This window comes from Acromyrmex echinatior, chromosome 19 (assembly GCF_024713525.1).
Source record: "Acromyrmex echinatior isolate Ae372 chromosome 19, ASM2471352v2, whole genome shotgun sequence".
In the NCBI taxonomy this organism is placed as follows: domain Eukaryota; kingdom Metazoa; phylum Arthropoda; class Insecta; order Hymenoptera; family Formicidae; genus Acromyrmex; species Acromyrmex echinatior.
This window is the reverse complement of record NC_141870.1, coordinates 4,555,576-4,574,792: the sequence shown is the minus strand read 5'-3', so window position 1 is coordinate 4,574,792 and position 19,217 is coordinate 4,555,576. Positions and strand designations below refer to the sequence as shown.

At 37.7% G+C, this 19,217-nt stretch overlaps 1 protein-coding gene across 1 annotated transcript in view; it reads left to right on the top strand.

Moving 5' to 3' along the window:
• The window catches only part of hwt (SH2 domain-containing adapter heavyweight), a 172,547-nt gene that overhangs the window by 135,555 nt on the left and 17,775 nt on the right, over nt 1–19,217 (top strand). The window contains exons 3-4 of the mRNA XM_011058830.2: nt 2,401–2,520; nt 7,367–7,502. Coding sequence (XP_011057132.2) covers nt 2,401–2,520; nt 7,367–7,502 — 256 coding nt within the window. The remainder of the gene's footprint in view (nt 1–2,400; nt 2,521–7,366; nt 7,503–19,217) is intronic.

Sequence of the window (19,217 nt, the reverse complement as noted above, 5' to 3'; positions counted from 1 at the left end):
TTAGTCTGATGGAATAAAAATTATATATGGATTTAAAAAGCTCTTTTCACTGTAGAGTCAACGTTCACACTGCTCGCTAATATATCAAATTTAAATGTATGACTATACAGAGATACATACAGATATGTATGACAATACAGAGATGCGTACAGACCAGCAATATTATTGATGAACGGATAATGTCTAAAACAACGTGAAACATGATTCTCAGTTACGTGGATTCTCATTGACAGTGCTCTCGGATTTCCTCGAACTCACCCTCGAGCCAGCCTAGTTCGCACTTGGCTTCCTCAACGGTGCCAACGATCGCGGTTCAGCTAAGGGTAGGTGTTCACCCTGAAGCCGGTGAAGTACGTAAAACTACACTGTTTAGCTACAATTACATGACTTAACAACAGTAAATGAATGATAAGCTGTTTTATGAGTACCATCACTTCGAGTTGTCTACTTGCCTAATGGCGTTATTGTCTGACCAAACGCGCTTCAGCACTACTGTTAACTACAACTAAAAGGACTCCGCATTAATTATATGAAAAATTAAGTCCCGATGAAATAAGTTAGTTTTTACGTATAATTTAACTTATAATGTGATAAATAAGTCATAAATACAAGGCTCAATTATGGATAGTTTTTAAGCTATTATGTATCAAAGATTTGAAAAAAACTTGTGAGCACCTTGATATACCTTTATTGAGCACCTTTGATATACCATAGCTCAAAAATTATCCATTATAGAGTCTTGTCTATGACATCTTTTGCTTATTACATAAGCTGCATTATAGATGAAATATTAACTTATTTTACCGGAACTCAATTTTCTATAGAATTAGTACGAGGTCCATTAACGCTTTAAACGTCTTTTCGATATGGCATACTTAGTTTTTTTTTCAATACTTTTTTCATTCTTTAAAATTTGTTTATAAATAAAGATACATATAATTGCTTGATACTGTCATGTTCTTTAATTATGTTCCTTAATATTCGATTTAATGTCTGATTCGATTGAAAAAAATTTTACAATATATTCATTCTTATGAAAGTTATATAATCGGTAATCGAATTGTATTGTATATATACCAGTGTGCTATTTCCATAATAAAACTTTTAAAGGATTAAGTTAAGCAGTTTAATATAACACAAAGAATTCTCAGAGAAGTTACGCGTACAATCTGTATAATTTTTGTATAATCAGATTAAAAAGAAAATATAAAAGAAAATGTGTAAAGTAACTTATCAATAGTTTTAACTTGCATACTTCAGCATATCTCTCTGCGAATCGATTTTTCTACCCCACACAGTTCTCTTCGCCACCAAGTGCTAGTTGCGTCATTTCTCGATATCTCCGTAGCCATTTCCACTTTTCCGCAAACCGATTGTTCCTCCTTTTCCTTCGTTGTCCTTCGATCGTTCATCTCTCTTTTTTCCTCTATATCTTTTTTGTTTCGTTTTGCACTTCACATATTCATACGGCGCTCTCTTTTCACAATAAATGCAGATCATTTGCATGCAGAGTCCTCGTGCAAAACTCCCTCCGCAAGCATCCCCGTGAACTCCGCCACCCCTCTTGGGGTCTCCGACGCGATAAGCCGCCCCCGGGGATCAGCGATTGTCTCGATTTATATGCAATGCATAGACGTAGACCGTGGTCGCGCTCTCGGTTCTCGCACACATCGGATGAAACGAGGCATTTACGCATCGATAGATCGATTCTCCCGTCAGACAGTAAATATCGCTGGTCCAGTCAGCGTCGACGGGGATTTCAGGACGCGGAGGAGATTTAGGGTGCTTTTACCCTGCGATTTGTCGAGTGGTAGAAATCCTCTGCCGTTCGACGTCGGATACTTCTCCGCGGATTTTCATCCGCCGGTTGTTCTTCACTTTTTCAGCAACATTTTGCGTATTTTCTCTTCCTACACGGAGAAAGTGCGTGCAGTGTCGAAGATAACTAGCGAGGACAATGGCTGACTTGCTTTAGTCGTTCCAAGGATTCAAATAAAAGTAAATTGGTTTTATTCTATGGAAGACCGAGTGTTACAAGAATATAACAATTCAACATTATAATGTGCTATAATAATATGTATATAAATTATTATCGCGTTATACTATTAATTAATGAATGTAAGTGAAGATTAATATTCTTTATGCATCTAGTAAAAGATTAAAAATCAGCTCTTGCGTGAGTCTGTAATGCAGATTTAAAGAGCATGGACGAAGTTTTTCAGTTATCGGAGTTCGCGTCATTTGATGAAAGTCATCCCTTACAACTTTGAAACTCTATTAAGAGTAGGGACACGAAGAGCGATGAAAGTTCGAGAGAAAATTTTCATTGGGTGGAGTGGTTAATGGGAAATGGTAATAGCGAGCACGATGTATATCATTTCTTCCCGTTTGTGTTTGCAGGTATCGTTGTGTGACGATTACAGTCTACCTGTCGACTTTGTGAACAAGAGACGTCCCGCGAGCGCTGCAGCTGCAACATCCACCGTGCAATGGACGCTACCTAGTCCTACTGTAGAGAATGTAAGTAATTCAATACTGTTATAAAGATTTGAAATTCAATTGCTTATAGCTTATTTTTTAAACATAGAACAATAATAATACTTAATACTTGTGATAAATAGGTGATTTATTTTATACTTTTTAAATTTAACAGATTTATTCCTAAATCTTACTATCATGATACGTTACATGATACGTTATTCAGTTATGAAACAATGGCATATATATTCAGCACTTTGCATGAAAAATTTAATTAAGAGATTAGACGTGGCGGCAATATATAACTTTAGAATAATGCTTTTACGCAGTGCGACATTATTGCGGTTACGATAAAACTTTATTCACCACAGTCGCGCCTTTATCTGTATTCACAGTTCAATGAATTTTGCGTTAAGCAAACACGCTACCGTTACACGTTCACGCGTCCCCATTGTGGCATGTTCCCAGTCCAAAAAGTTTATCGATATTTTCCTCCCGCGACGTGCAGTGAATCAAAAAAGGTCAGGGGGTTGCAATGTTTCCACAGGAAAACAAAATCCTTTGAATAACTTTTGCATAATTTGCATATGAAGTATATGTTGTCAATAATCTTGCAAGTTTTATCTTTATTACGAAAATATTATAAAAATAAATGCCTTGATTGCATTTAATTAATGAAAAAAATTCATAAAATGTTGCGAAAATAAAATGTTTATGCATTTAGATGTCAGCATAAGATTTCAAAGTAAACATCTTACACTCACGCCACTCTCGACTATCTCCTCTGCACATAATGCGCGCATGACGTCACTTCCTGCAACTGTGATCCGAGTCGTTTCGTCGGCTAACGATAATATTGATATTTTCGTAATGCTGACGGCTGGGGAATCAGTCGAAGGGAGAAATATAATTACAGTGGTGACAAAATACCCGCCGGGCACGGTGTAGCGCAAAGGGCATTGCGGGGGCATTGGATGAAGCGTGTTGAAGAGTGTGAGAGGTGGTAACAACGAAAGGAACGAGAAGCATCGTTGGCTGGGTGGAGAGACCGGTGACTTCCAGCGTTGCTTATAATTGCTCCACCACTCAGTTTTTGGTGTCTGGAGTTGCCTCGAGCTCTTCGCCTAAACGCTTTGACAGCTTCGCCTTCTGCGGTTCACAAAAATACGCTCGAAATATCATGCTTTGCGGTTTTTTCATCAAGAAATGGAGCATTATAACACATGAAAGTGAACATATTCCGCAATTTGTGCAATAAATCTTCTAGATTATTTAATTTTATATAATTATCAGATTCACACACATCTGCGAATTAGTAATTACGAATAGTTATTTAATAATTTTTTCAGCGAAGAATACTTATAAATCTTTTAAATTAAAGTTTTTATAAATATCTATACTTTTTACAAATATATAAAATATATTTTTTAAATTTCTGTTTTTGCACTTGACTTTATGTTTATTTTATACATTATATATCACGTGCATTATCACTTTTTTTATTCATAACCATGTTTGATATGTTAATTCGAAAAAATTTAATTCGTTACCGTCAGCTCGGCGTCTGATTACTATACAAATAAACGGAAACGAGGACCACCGCGCGACCGTCGCAAGGGAGTTTATAAAAGAAAGAGAAAGAAATGTCGCAGAGAAGGGACGACACCTGAGTGCGCCGAACAAAAGTTTCCTTCGCTTCGTTGTCACCGACAACCCCCGCAAGCGTCGCAAGGGGGAGTGACAAAGACGGAAAGCGGGTGCCACTTGACTCGAGAGGGTGAATCGTTATGAGTCGTGCTCGTAAGCCCTACTTAATACTTTAGCGCTTTATTTTATGCGTGAGATCGAGCACTGGTGTTGCTCGCATTTATCACTATAACAAAGAGCTTGGGGGTGTAAAACTTTAGTAAACGTGTCTTTCGAGAGTTGCAGTTATACATGATTTTGACATTTTGATCGTTGATTCATAAACTTCGATTTGCAATTTTCTTGATTATGTTTTAATCATGAGAGGCGATTTATTTTTTGATAAACGCAGAACGTATATTAACAAAATGCCCAGGAGGACTCGTCGCCATTTGTACTAGGTTGCCTAAATTCACGAAAGCGATTAATTCACGGCGAGGAAAATTACATTGAAAAGTGAACATAATTAATTCCTGACTAGTTTAGAGGGACGCGTCTTTCTGCAAGAATTCCGAAAAAATTGACTTCGTGAGGAAAGTGCTCGATGTCAAGCTCTTTGTGCGATGTCCCTCGTCCGAGAGCGAGAGTGATTGATACTCTTGCCGCTAAAAAGCGCTTTTACGTGAGTCTTATCTTGCATCGCTCATTTTTCTTGCCACCTCCGCTTCACCTGACGCCATTATCTGCATACTGTTAATGATGTCTTGTATTATTGCGGATACTGTAGAAATACTGACTCGTTCCACACAAAATTAAGAGCGATCGACGTCGCTGATGTAACGTTTCCTCGAGAGTGCCATTCTGTGTAAGGGCGTTATTTATGTTATGAACTATATCACTAGTCGCCATTAATATAGCTCTTTACAACGCTACGATATTAATATTTATATTTCGGTGAAATTTTTTGATAAGTTGTTTTTGGAACAGGTTTTATTTCTTTTGTATTTATAATAATTAAATTTAATGGAACTATAATTAATATACATAATGAATAATTAGAGAGAACTAATTTATTTTATGTCTAAAGTTTTTCTTTGTTTTATATCCTTCTTTAAAATGCATTATTAACTTTTTTAAATATAATATGCATCATATTTGAAGATATTATCCATTTAAATTATTTAATTCTATTAATATCATCTGACACTACATGTTTCGTAACATATTTTGAAAAAAAAATCTTTTTAGTATAAATTATTTATTAAAATGTCGTTGAATGAATTAAAAATTTGTTTAACATTCCATTAAAATTAGATCTGAAGAAATTAACAAAATGCAGTTGGCTGTGTTCGCTTTTTGCGGTTACAGCAAGCTCGAAGCATTATTTTATCTCTTTTTTATCAAGTATTGAACAAAGACAAGTGACGTTTACAATTCTGTGATCGCAAAAGCGAATGCGAACAATGGTGAAAATTTCATTTTGCCATGTAGACTCATAAACACAATAAAATCACGCGATTAGATCAGCCAATAATTACGCCAAATTATAACGCACTGACCAAATAATCGGATTAAAACCCTCGATAAATCGGACAGTATTAACAACTGAATATGATAGGGTGTGATGCGTATTATTTGCATTGCATTCAGTGCCATTGCATTCGATACAATCCTCAAAGTGGTCAAACAGTTTACACACGGAGGGAAATTCGAGCAGCAACTTGGGACACTGTGTGTGTTTATTATTTGCCATAGCTCTTCCACCGCCAACACCGCGACAGCTTTACAGATTTACTTTACCCGCTTAACGAGGCATCGCTAAATCCGCGCGTTTTCACTCGCCGAATCGAACGGCAATTCGATTTCTTGTCGCTATTGCACGCCTATAACCCCGCGTAATCGTTTTCGCAATCATCGGCGTAGGATTTGGCGAATATGCGTTCGCGCTTCGCAGAAAGTCGAGTCAGCCCGTTCGTCATCGGATTTGCGATAACCGAACGAACGACCTCCATAGAGCTTGCGGAATCGTTCCCGTAATTTCCGTATAAACATCCACGAATTTATCCATTTCACGAGAGAAGGGCTCGTGCGACGGGCTAGTAGGTGGTTGGAAGCAATCGACTTCGTCTTCGAAACAGCCCCTGGAGGCATGGCGCTCAACTTTGGCAGGAGAATTCCAATTTTGGGCTCTTTCCATTTAAGGCTACTTGTCTTCCCCACCGTCACCTTCTCGTTCGTCTTACATTGCTGGGATGTCTGCTCGTTTCGCCTTGCTGGGCTTTCTTATGCACCATCTTATTTCTTCTTTTACTGCGCTTCCTTAGTTGATATAATATTAAAACCGAGAGAAAGAGAGAGAGAGAGAGAGGAAAAAGAAGAAAGCTTTCATTGACGGGTTCTTTTTTATCCAATGCTGAAGGTCTGCACTCTTCGTCGTTTACTATCCGGAAAAGATATATTATCGTTATTTTTATTATCATTACTATCATTAATATCGGCAAAACATCGATCGCATAATCGCAGTGGAACCGAGCGGCTTCCGCAGGAAACACGAGAAACCCTGCCTCGCTCGTGGTCGATTGAATTTCAGTCAAGAGAAATTTATTTCTTCCATTCGTTCCTTTGGGTTGAGATTGTTAAGACAAACATGACATGCAATTCGCTTTATGTTATAGTCGTACTAAAAAATATTCTACCTTCAAGCTCAAATCTTTATACTAGCAGGATATTAACGTTCATCGTCTGCTGGCTGATTATTTGAGCGCTACGTTTAATTCACCGAGACACACGTGCTAGCGGAAATGAATTGTCGCCGCAGTTGTTTTCTCTCGAAATAACGATCATCATTTAGGGGACGGCTGGAAGCGTGTCCCCTCGAGTCTCGGCCAACGTACTACCGCAATTGGCTGCATTCAGGACCAGAAAATGGCATCAAGTTGCCGTGTAAATTCAAGCGTAGCTATCTCTGACGATAATCCTTCTCAAAGGACAAATATTCTCTCCTGGGACAAAGTTAAGTATTACTGCGCACGCGAGAACGTCGAGGAAAATGCACCTTGCCAAATTAGTATTGTTACAGTAATTTAGACCAATTTCCCATTTGATATACCGTATCCTATGTCATTACGAGCCATATATTAAGGAAGAGAACTGTATTCTCTAATGGAGGTGCCAGATCGATCGCTATTTCAGACGCGAAGGTGTACATACGGAATCTCTCTCGAATGGAAATGGAAGGAAACAATTTGTGTTTTGTTTGTAGGCGGAAATCGAGATTGTGGAACAATACAGCGACCCTAGAGACAGCAAGAGCAAAGCGTACGTGGAACCGGGAGCGGAGTCGTCCTTGCCGACAATTTACAGCAGAGAAAATCGCAACTACTGTCGACCGTACACAGGTGGGTCTTTTCTTTAAATCGACGTGAAATGAAGGATTTAATTCTAACTAAAATCATACAATAGTTGTTGCATATTGGACGGACATATAAATAGCATTCTTCTGTTTTGAGGTACAAATAGATGTCGGGAGTATTTAACAAGAGAAATCTATATAGCTCTCTATTGAATGTAAAGAAAAAATTTAAATATTAAAATTGCACTTTTTTATTTTATATTAACAATGTCGATATAATTAAATATGATAGATTAAAATATTTTTAATTGTATTATTATATTATGTAACATCAGATTATTTTTAATCATATTACAATATAATTGAATATAATATTAAACATATATAGTAATAAAATAATAGCGATAAATTAATTGCGGTATTCGAAGCATGAGACGTACTTCCGCGGCGTTGAATATTGGTGAAATGTTCGGAATCTACATTGATTGATCACTGACGGTGTGCGATAAGTTCCGGGATAACGCAGTTAAGCGGAAATTCTCATGCTAGGCCGCAAATTAATGTGGCGAGCCGCCGGGTTACGACCGATACTACGACGTACGAATTATCGAGGTAACAACTCAGTTAGCGTTGGGTAAGAGAGGGAGAAGAACCCCTCGATAATTGAACGGTACGCACAGGTTGGTCGCGAGCGCCTAACGGATTAATCGACGGGGTTGGTCGAAATAGGGGATCGTCTCTTTTTCGCAGTGGATGATACTCGCCGATTCGATGAGATTGCAAAACTGCCGGATGGGGATTCGTACGGATTAGAAACTCTCACATCTTCATGCGGTTTTGAGCAGCGCGGAAACTTTGAGACGCTAGCGAGAGCTGCGATTAAATTCTTGCCGTGGTATCTTCACGAAGGAATGCTGTGGGTCGTGATTAACCCTGCACGATTGTCCCGCATGTACGATACGAACCTGATTCGCAACCCTCATCGCGCGTCACCGGGCGTACCCGACACTCGAGTATGCAGATTGCCGTGTAACACTGATCCCGAGTAAACACTGGCGGAATTTACATCCTTACCATATTCATGGGCTTTTAATTCGCAAGTCATTGTGAATGTGGCAAGGATCAACATCAGGCCTGTGCAAAGATTTGCTTCCTTCGGCAGGACAGGGGAGACATACGACCTTTCCCCTGTGTATTTTCCTAGTGACACGATAATATTACTAAATGTATTACACGTGCTATTTTGTTCTCTTACGATAGGTTAGTGATGCATTTCAAAGAAATGCATTTCTGCGATTATCATGTGTCATTTATTTTTCTCGTCTCGTCTCGTCTCGCCTTGTCTCGTCTCGCCTCGTCTCGTCTCGTCTCGTCTCGTCTCGTCTCGTCTCGTCTCGTCTCGTTTCGTCTCGTCTCGTTTCGTCTAGTCTCATCTCGTCTCGTCTCGTTTCGTCTCGACATCTTTGGCTGTGTTTCAAAATTTACTGCCAGTAAAAATCTATGAAAATCTATAGTTTACGTCACGTGCACTATAGATTTTCAGTACTGGCAGTAAATTTTGAATACAGTCTTTATTATTATAATTATATAATTTGCTGCCTGATTATATAAATTTCAAATAAATGAAATGAGATAGTCAATGTTCTCGAATGTCTCGAGATGAAATTCGGGAATCTTGAGAAATAGTTCATTGAGACGAGAAGATGTATTAATCATCTGTTTTTATCGAGCCTAAATCTCGGTATCGATATTTCCTTGTCTCGTCTTGCTCGAATGCATCACTATGATAGATATAATCTACTTAGTTTTCTTTGTTATTGATATACTTATGTACTTTTGTTAACTTCAATCTTGGTATCCATCCATGAATTTCTAAAGAAAATTTCCATTTTAAATTTTCTTTAATGACTCATGGATGGATACTGAAGTTAACAAAATGCATGCTGTCCCAAGTTATCTGCACTGTCCCAAGTCCCACCTACATTTACGGAATATTTGCTCCATAACGGTTCTTTCATCGTCTCACGACAAAATCTTCACTGCAAGGCTTTCGACGGGGGCATTATAAGATTAAAAGTAAATTGTCGTCCTTGCCATTCGAGGAATGCCGTTCCTTTCGCGAGAATTGAATCAGCAGTCGCGTCGATGGGGGTGAATATAAGGGAAGTGCGTGCGCGCGAGGGTGGGCCGAATGGAATTTTCAGACTGGCCGCTTTATAAAAGGGTACCGATGACGTTGAAATGTCTGGACGGTTCGCCGCCCTCCGTTAACTTCCGGTGGTAGCAACGTAGCGTCCCCGTTGTCCGTTACTACAAGCTTGGCTTACTCGCTTGTTGGCACAAACTTTTCGGTCTCGCGGGCTGTCCCCGACGTTACTTGCCATCGACACCACGCGCGGTGCCCCGTCTGCCATAATATGTCGTGTGATATTTAATTAAACTTCCCATCCCTGCACCGCCGAACCACCCGTAGTATCGCCCGCCCGTTTTCATTCCGCTTTCATAGTCCGTAAAGTTTCAAGGGGTATTTCAAATTGTGTGCCTGCTCGCTATCGCATTTTCCAGCGCCATTCTACTTATAAACCGTGTTTCACAGTCAGTCCTCTCAACAGATTTTTCTCGTCTTTCTCTGGAGTACGCACTTCGTTGTGAGACAAATCAAATACGGCACATTGTACTGTTAATAACTTATGGCGAACTAAAAGCAAAAATTTCTTTCGTCAAATGAGATTATTTTTTAAATGTTTAAAAATATTTACATTTAATCATGTTATAAAGGAAATGGATGCAATAAATTACTACACTGAGTGTTCCATAATTATTTAATCCAGTAATGGCAATTCTAGAAAATTCATATTCTGTCTTCTTTCAATTGATATTAATTAAATTTTGTTTTAAAGAAACCTACCATAATTTTCATTACGTTTAATATCATGCGAATGTACAATGTGTCACTAAAAGAACTTTTGGGCTCCTCGTTTGTTCATGCGACCCCTCTTCAAAGTTACCCTCATTTCAATTACTGGTACCAGGTGACTTGTAGCTCATTCCGCGTCCCCGAGCAGTTAACGCCTGTGCGGGTCCGTCGTATGCAAATGTCAATCCGACCGTCGGTTTGCATCGTCCGAGTGGGAGAAGGCGGGCCTGGTGTTCATCAAACGCTGTTCAAAAGCTGCCGTACATATATTTGTTAACGGAAATTTATATTCGTGTGCAGAATACTAAGTTAAAGCCGCAGACTTTTCATTGTAACCCTGTTTGACGCAATTTTTCTTCTATTTGTTTGAATAATCTGCATACGTAAGCTTTAATGATATTTTATAATATTATAATCTTCCATATTTTTTAAAATAATTAAACTAATGCAATATATGTGTGATATAAATAAACGTAATATACATAGTCTCCTTTGTATCCCCAGAAGATCAAAGTAACCTGACTCTCAGGCTGCTCTAATTTTGAGTAGCTAGGGTTGCCAATTCCATACTCGCACATATGTGAGCTCCTGAAGGGGATTAATTTCATTATCCAGCTAAATACAATAAATATGCGCTCATAACACTTAAGCATACTCGAAAATATCCAATCTTCACCAGTTTCCATACTTCACATAAACGTTGAAAATCTGATCTCTATGAAGATGAATAATTAATAAGAACCTTCAGTCCTTATGCCTCCGTTGTCATCTATTCTTTGTTCTCTCTCCTCGTCTCTTTCTCTTTCCCTTTCCGCCTTACTTTCGAATACGCCATATCCCTCACTTTCTCGCGTCGTAAACTAGATCATTTACAAACTGTCACCAGCATAATTTCGGCTCGTCCGACGATAAGTACGTGCTTAGATCTGGAGACAAGAGCTTATTCCCCGAGCAATTTTGCGAGCTAAATTCGCGCATCGCTATGGCAAGATGGAAAGTTTATCGCATATAGCGATATCGAGGGATGCGCCATGTAATATTGGCATGGTTGAATTGACGTCAAAGCCTTCAGTTTTACTACACGATTTTTGTCAGAAAAAATCATTTGAAACCTCTGTTAAAAGGATTATTAGATTTTGTCCGAAACTGACTCACTGCATCCTATTCTCGTTAGCAATATGTACTGGACAGGAATTAACGTCCTAATCATATCATTTCGTTTCGTTTACCGTAAATCCAAATCCCCCGATTGACTGTTTTAGCTTTCTCTTTGGCAATTGGACCTTTCAGTTCATGCTGAGAGTGTAGGGTGAATAAAAAGTGATTAACGAGATTCGTACGTGAATAATGTTTCCAAGTAACTTTCTGATAAAATTACTTTTTTATGCTGAAAAAAGAATGTAAAAATTGTTTGTAAAAATTTTCTTCGTTTATTATGAAAAGAATGAATAACATTGTTACCTTAGCCGGTTTTATATCGATGCAAAATTTTTAAAACAACACACGCAGTTTTGTCACTCGACATACTTGGCAGACTTGAAGGGCAAAGGTCGGTGCTAAGCTACGAAGCCGAACCCTTCGCCAGGAGGGAGCCCTTGAATTCATTTCATGGGCAATTACAATTAGCATTTATGCCACGATTTGCATATCGTTGCGAGACAATTTCGCGCGCGCTTGGCTTAATCTCTGTGTCAGATGCTTTCGCATCATGCAAGAAACGTTCGTAGCTGTTAAAGATCGCCTATCTTACCATATAAACTACTGAAATTTCCGGTGAGATCCCGTGACCCCCGAGATAACGCTTAGCACAGCGAGAGAATTCTAACGGTGAGAAGTCGTATTATAATATTCAAAATTGATTTGTAAGCATAAAGCTCAATGTACAATTGCATAAACGTAGACATAAGGTTATGGGAATAGTAATAGTAAATGTTGTACATATATATTAATCTATAATCGAGTAAAAATTTAATGAATTTTTATCTTCAAGCTGAACATTGCTCACAACACTTTCTCTGTGTTTCATACTCATAATATAATATATTTGTAGTAATAAACTCGTCAAATAATATATCATAAAATGAACTCAATAAAAGATGAAAAGGACACTTCGCACTTTTCACACATCGAGACAGAAAGGACGATAACGATATGTGACAGCACTCTGATTGATTCACTCTTACGTTCTACACAGTCGCAATCGTGAAAGATAAAGTTGACAAAGGAATTATCTTTTACAACACGCTTTACGCCGGGAATAGTAGGTTAAAACTTTGCTTTATAACATTTTACAACCATTTACAACTACATTTACGCAATTGTAGATCAGGCTTAATATTGCGAAATATCATCTCCTGTAACTTTTTAATTTAACTCCAATTTTCGAAGCAAGTAAATCTCGAAAATTAAATAAAATTTCTGTAAAGACAGAATCAAGTATCCGTACGTCAAATGGTATCGCGAGCCTTGATTGTGATCAAAATTGCATGGCACGATTTGAAAACGAATACGAGATTTCTCGTTAACTCGATGAGCCGCCGCACAGTGAGCAGCGGAACGTAAGATTGAATTTGAAGCAAAAGTAAACTCGCGACATGATTAATTCGAAGAGTCCATAAAGGGGTTGAGGTACGCACGATTGGCAGATGCACGAAATCGGCGGGTAGGTTTCAGGCACGTTCAAAATCCTCTCGGTTTACCTTCGTCGGATCCAACCCTTTCCGCTGCAAACGATTGTGACCACCGATGTAGATTTCAATTGTGCAATGTCTACTGACAGGAAAGCGAATAATCCACACGTCGCGTTGCCTCCGTGATCGACAGCTTTGTGCCGTACCTCGCACCCCCTTCTTGCCGCCGCAAAACCCTTTCCAGCGAGCCTAAACATTGATTTTATTGGTAATAAAATCAATTGGAGCTAACGACTCAGAGCTGCATTCGCACAATCGCTCTTAAATTTTACGAGGAGCGAAATCACCGTCCAGGATCAGTCGAAGCGTGAAGAGGATTTAGCATGGGCATACTCAAGGGATGGGAAGAGGAGAGTACTTGTTCCCCTAAATTTTAGCAAGAAGAAATAATTTATGAAAATTATTCTTACCACGAAAAATTAAATGTTCATTGCCCAATTTGTAACTCACGCGTTATTCGTAAAAAAGTTTGTTGAAGATTCTCGAAGGCTAGCTTTAATATAAGTATTTTAATAAGTTTTTTGTGAAGAAAAATTTTTGCTCCTTCTTGATTAAAATCTTAGATATGCTCATGGGATTTAGAACTGCATTTTAGGGTTTTCCGTATATTCTGTCGTTGACTAAAGGGAGGGAGAAAAGAAGATTTGTGTCGCTCTTTACAGAAGATATTCTGAGATCAATGGATATCTTTCTTAAGGAAAGCTTTTGATCAATTAGATCTCAGTTCAACTGTGATAATTATCTAATATTTATGCGGAATTATTAAAGCGAGCGATACTTAATTTATGACGAGCAGAAATATATCCTTTTAATTCAAAGCTGTCAGTTTCATCAATGGACAGTTTTATACGAAACAGATCAAAAGATATCGCGATGAAAGCGATTTTCTACGTAAAAGGCCTTCGTAATCAGTCGTTGCTTCAATCATCTTGTACTATGCATGCATGTTCGAGAATGTTCGTAGGAAATCTCAAATAAAAAACAGATAGATTCTCTTCAAAGTGGATCACTTCTCTTTCCAATATTTCTTTCCCTTTGTAGTGACAGCTTGTAATCGTTGTTGTGACCCTGATAACTTTGGCTTATTAGTAGCTCTTTCTTGCTTCAAAAAGATGACTGGAGGGCATAATAAAAAGGGAGACATTCAAGGAAGATATATTTTATAAAGGAGAAATAATACTACAGAATTCTCTGTTGTCATGCACTACAATCTTTGCTTCCATCATACACTACATTGAATAATGCGAGATTACAGGCGACACTAATTGATTAGTTCAAGTTGCTTTGCATAACAACGAGATAGGAATAATGTTCATCATAATGTTCATCAGCTCAATCTTCCTGGATGTGTTTGATAATCTTCGGATGGTTTATGTTCATCTTCGTGCGACCAAACGTCACCCTTCTACGATCTTCTCTCTCTCTCTCTCTCTCTCTCTTTCTCTCTCTCTCTCTCTCTCTCTCTCTCTCTCGACACGGCTGACACATTTCGCACGAGATACTTTGGCCAATCTCGCGATCGTAACCGTGGATCCTGGCGTGACGGAGCCAATAACCGAGATTGGCTTTCGTTTCGTCGCTGCTCGGCTTGGCCCGTAATCTTTAGCTGCTTCGTAAGATGCCCCGAAGATTCTCCTGAACGTTGACTAGCGATATCGTCCGAGGTTGGGCAATTGCGTCGCCATCTTATATCTTCCTACTTCTTCTTCTTTCTTTCTCTTCCGTCTGAAAGACGATACAATCCCACGATTCACATATCCCGCAGACACACTATCACCACCTCGGTCACGTTACGGGGACAATATCTAATAAAATGCCGAGCGAAGTGGTTCCGAGCTTACGTTACAGTCTTTCTTATATAGAAATTTTCCCGGAATTTTATCCTACCTCTGACCGTCAATCGTAGAAAAAATGAAAGATTGCATAAAACACCATTGCGGTCAAGATGAAGTTATGTGTTCCGGATTATCATATAATTGAGAATCTGATCCCATGATAAAATACTGTTGCAATAGTTAGAGCTTTGTGTTAACAACATACTGAGATGGATATTTACTGAAGGAGTATTTACTGAAATGACCTTTCCTCGAAGTATGATGTGTTATATAATTATTGTGATTTGCACAAATATAATTATACGTAACTTCAAATAATAATTATATGTAACTTTTTAAATGATAAACTTCAAACGGAAATTTTAATTAATATTTATATTATTATTAATTAAGAATTTTAGAATTTTTATTATAATTTCAATTTATATTATTTAATGTGATTTTTGTATTAAGTGATATAAAATTGTTTTTATTTTTATGCCTAGATGATTTAAGATATTAAAATGAGCTGTATAACGTTACGAGGTTTATAAACGATTTTTGACAGCGAGCTATTATGGATTACATTCCATGGCCTTGATGACTGTTCCTAATGAAAAATTGATTATAATATCGTTATCTACTGACCTTAATCGAGGCAGATAACAACTCTCTTGCGCTAGTTTTTTTTTTTGCCTCCTCGTCTAGTTCGCACGTAGATTCCATGCATTGTAAATCCAAAATAGATCGTCTCGGATGTTCATCTTCGTTATCTACAGACTCATGTAAACAGGATGCATGCGACAGTGTTTCGTGTTATCTGTAGTGATTGCTAGGCGAGGGTTGTCGCTCACCGGCTGTAATAGATTCATTAGGGTAGGCATTGCCTACCCCCGATGTATCGTCGCCCCTAACTCTGCATACACGTACCCTCTTTCATTTTCTGTCACTCGATCACTCATTCGCATGTAGTATCCGTTACTGACTCATCTACATGTCCCGTTATATACAATAATTAGCCATTTATTCATTTGAATCCGTCAACGGATTTTTCACTGTCAGTTCCATTTTACGTAGAATTTATTTTTGCTCACTAAACTTATTTAATTATATGTACATGTTATATAAAATATACATCATAATGTATAACATATAATTCTCAATAAAATCTCAACAATTATTTAGAAAAAGCACTTGACACATAATTATATTTTCATATTATTATAAATAGTATATTTACATAGGTATGCCAGTTGCAGATAGATATTTGAATTCAACCACTATCCCGAATGTTTTATTCATCAATTAAAAAAATTCGTTTACGTTACACAAGAGCGGACGTTCGCATTTTTTTCGGCCAATATATGTAATTCAGTTCAATTTAATCGAACTGCTCGATCATCAACTTTCTAGTTCGCTTTTCTCTCTTCTGTATAGTTGACAGATATTTCAAGTCAGATTATTGATTGTTAATCAATATCACTGCAATTTGGCGACACGCCAGCATGCTTTTGTATATATGTATGTTTGCGTGCACATTTAATGAAAGGTCGTACTGTCCATTGCAATATTTCTTGCTTGCAAACGAATAATAACGACGCGAAAAGGCGATGCAATTGGTTATATGTAGAGCAACCTTGAAATGTAATTTTTGTGTGTCCTCCATACATAATAAAAAATAAAAAAAAATTACGAGTCGTCATACTTTATATTTCAATTTTTTAAGACAAAGAGGTTTCAGTTTTATTTTTTATTCAACCGTAGGTTGCTTCAAATATTGTAATAAACATAAATAACGTTTTCCTGTTTATTGCAGTATTTTAATATATTTACTTTTCCGAGACTTAATCCTACGTCTTGCTTGAGTTTGCACGAACAAAACAGATGCAAATACATATTCATGTCTTCTTCGATCTCACTTTCAGAGAAGTTTTCTTTATCTTATTTTTTGTTTCCCGAGGATTGAGTTCCCCTATCTCTCAGCACGTTTCTCTGATATAATTTTATCGTGATATTACATCACCAACTGCGCAAAACAATATTGCGTTTCCTCGTTAGCATTCCGCTCTGATGTTGCAACATCCAGTATTGTATTTTTACCATTAATCCTGGTGGATCGGTGTTCTGTTTAATTCTGCGCACACCGCATCTTTTTGAATGTTTAAAAGTTTAACGGTGAAAAGTTTTGTCGAACAAAGTCGGTAGAAAAGTAGCTTCAGGTGAAAAGAAAAGGTAATGGATCCACGCTCCCGTTTTTCATCCTCGCGAAGGGGATGGGTCATCAGTCGCCTTCCTGCCCCTTTGTGAAAGTTTGAATACGTAGACAACGTCTGGTTTCGTAGGGACCATTTCTTCCGCAGCTTCTCGTATCCGGGGCTTCTTCGCCGTTTGTCACCCGCTGCCAAGAATGTGCCGCGAGTTCGAAAGAGAAGATAAAATGGAATCGCACGCGATTCGTCCCCATTTTATGGCGACAGGCGGATAGTGCGATAATTTGTCGGAATCATTGTCCAGAAATTAATTCCCCATTTCGTGCTTTACGAATCCCCCCAGTCGCGCCACTCCTTTGTATTTGACCATGGAAAATGAAGTTTAAACCCTCTCGTGATAGTGAAATACGCAGGAAATTGGGGATATCCTGCCGCGTTATGGATCCCACAGTGATTTTACCTGACCATGGCATAATAATATGAAGTGAAATCTATATTCTATTGTACTCGTCGGTATTTCTGAATTTATTTATAAATTTAGTATGATATTTATTTAACTAACTCTACATAATTTTCTACATTGAATTTAATAAACTTGAAATTATTAAAATATATTTAATCGTGTGTACATCTGATAATTACAAAATATGTATTGTATTATAGTCGCATACTAACTAATCTTTAATATCTTAACTATAACAATGTCATCCGAATCATCCTAATTTACACAGAACGAATATTTTAGACTCCAAACTTTTTTTGCCATATTTTCCATAAATTTAATGGATTTTAATTAACTCTTTAAAATAAGAACATGCTAAAACATGCTGTATAGAATATAAATCTATAAATGAAGAAAAGTTTTTGATAATAGTATCAAAAGTTACAACGTAAGCAAGAGTTTCTGAAAAAAAGTGTAAAAAAGTGTTTTGTTTAAAAAAATCATCAAAATCTTTATAAAAATACAACCAAAAAACAAAAATAAATATCGTACAAAAATAGGAAATTAATTTAAAAAAAAGATATGTCACAATAGTTGGTTACAAAAATTATAATTATTTTAATGGGTGAAATTGGAGTATTTTAAAATGTGCTTGAAAAGGAAAATAATGTTATAAATATTATATTATGACACAAATAACATTTATTAACATAAATATTATTGAAATTATGATTAATTGTGATTAATATAAAAAGAAATATAAAAGTTTTATTGATAGTAAGCGCAAACACCGTAACGCGAGCTGCTGTTTCCATTTTTTAGTAAAAATTAATATAGAAAATTATATTATCTGAAAAAATTGAGTTAGCGGAGCTTCTATTAAATAAACCACGGATATTAATAAACTGAGCACAGTGAATGGTAAGATAAATGTTCAAAGCCATACAGTAATCCACATCGTTAAATAACTACATTGTACATTGTACAATGTGCATGTGACGCGCGCGCGATATGATTACTCACTGTGTGCGGAGATCGATCAAAAACAAATTACTTGGCGACAAAGAGACGTACAAAGACCGCCTATTGCACTCTAAGCGATCGATATCCACATCCTGATGCTGCGAGCCTTTGTGTCTGGTGCAGCAATACTGGCTGGACGATGCGATGGACCAGAGCGGCTTCCGATAATAATTTTTTTTTCTCGTTCGGCAAGTTCGTCCGTATATCCGCGACGATCCCTGTCAAAAGCAGCAACCAACGTGGTTTATGACGCATCTCGTTCTTGCCACCTTCATAAGAAAGGAGGGAACGAGGAAGGATTTCGATGGAGCCCTCTCTGGTCGAGCATAATGTGCCCATTATCTTCAGTCCTTTCGTCTATTCCGCATGTGTACCTTGCTTATATAATGTACCGGGTGTCCGCGTAATTTTGTGTCTCCTCCATCTGCTCGGTTTTGCTTTCCCTTTCTCTCGTTGCTACCGCGAATGGTCGTGACACGATCGTAAGGTCTAAAGAAGCATTAGATGATACTCGAACGGGTCGACGAATACAAAGAGGCTGAAAGGGGTGGTTGAACAAGATGTAGGGTGGAGGATAGGACGTCAGGCAAGGAAGCCAGGGACCATTACGGTAATATCCTATGGACGGAGGAAGTGATTTTTAAGGAGATAAGGCTGCCATTTCA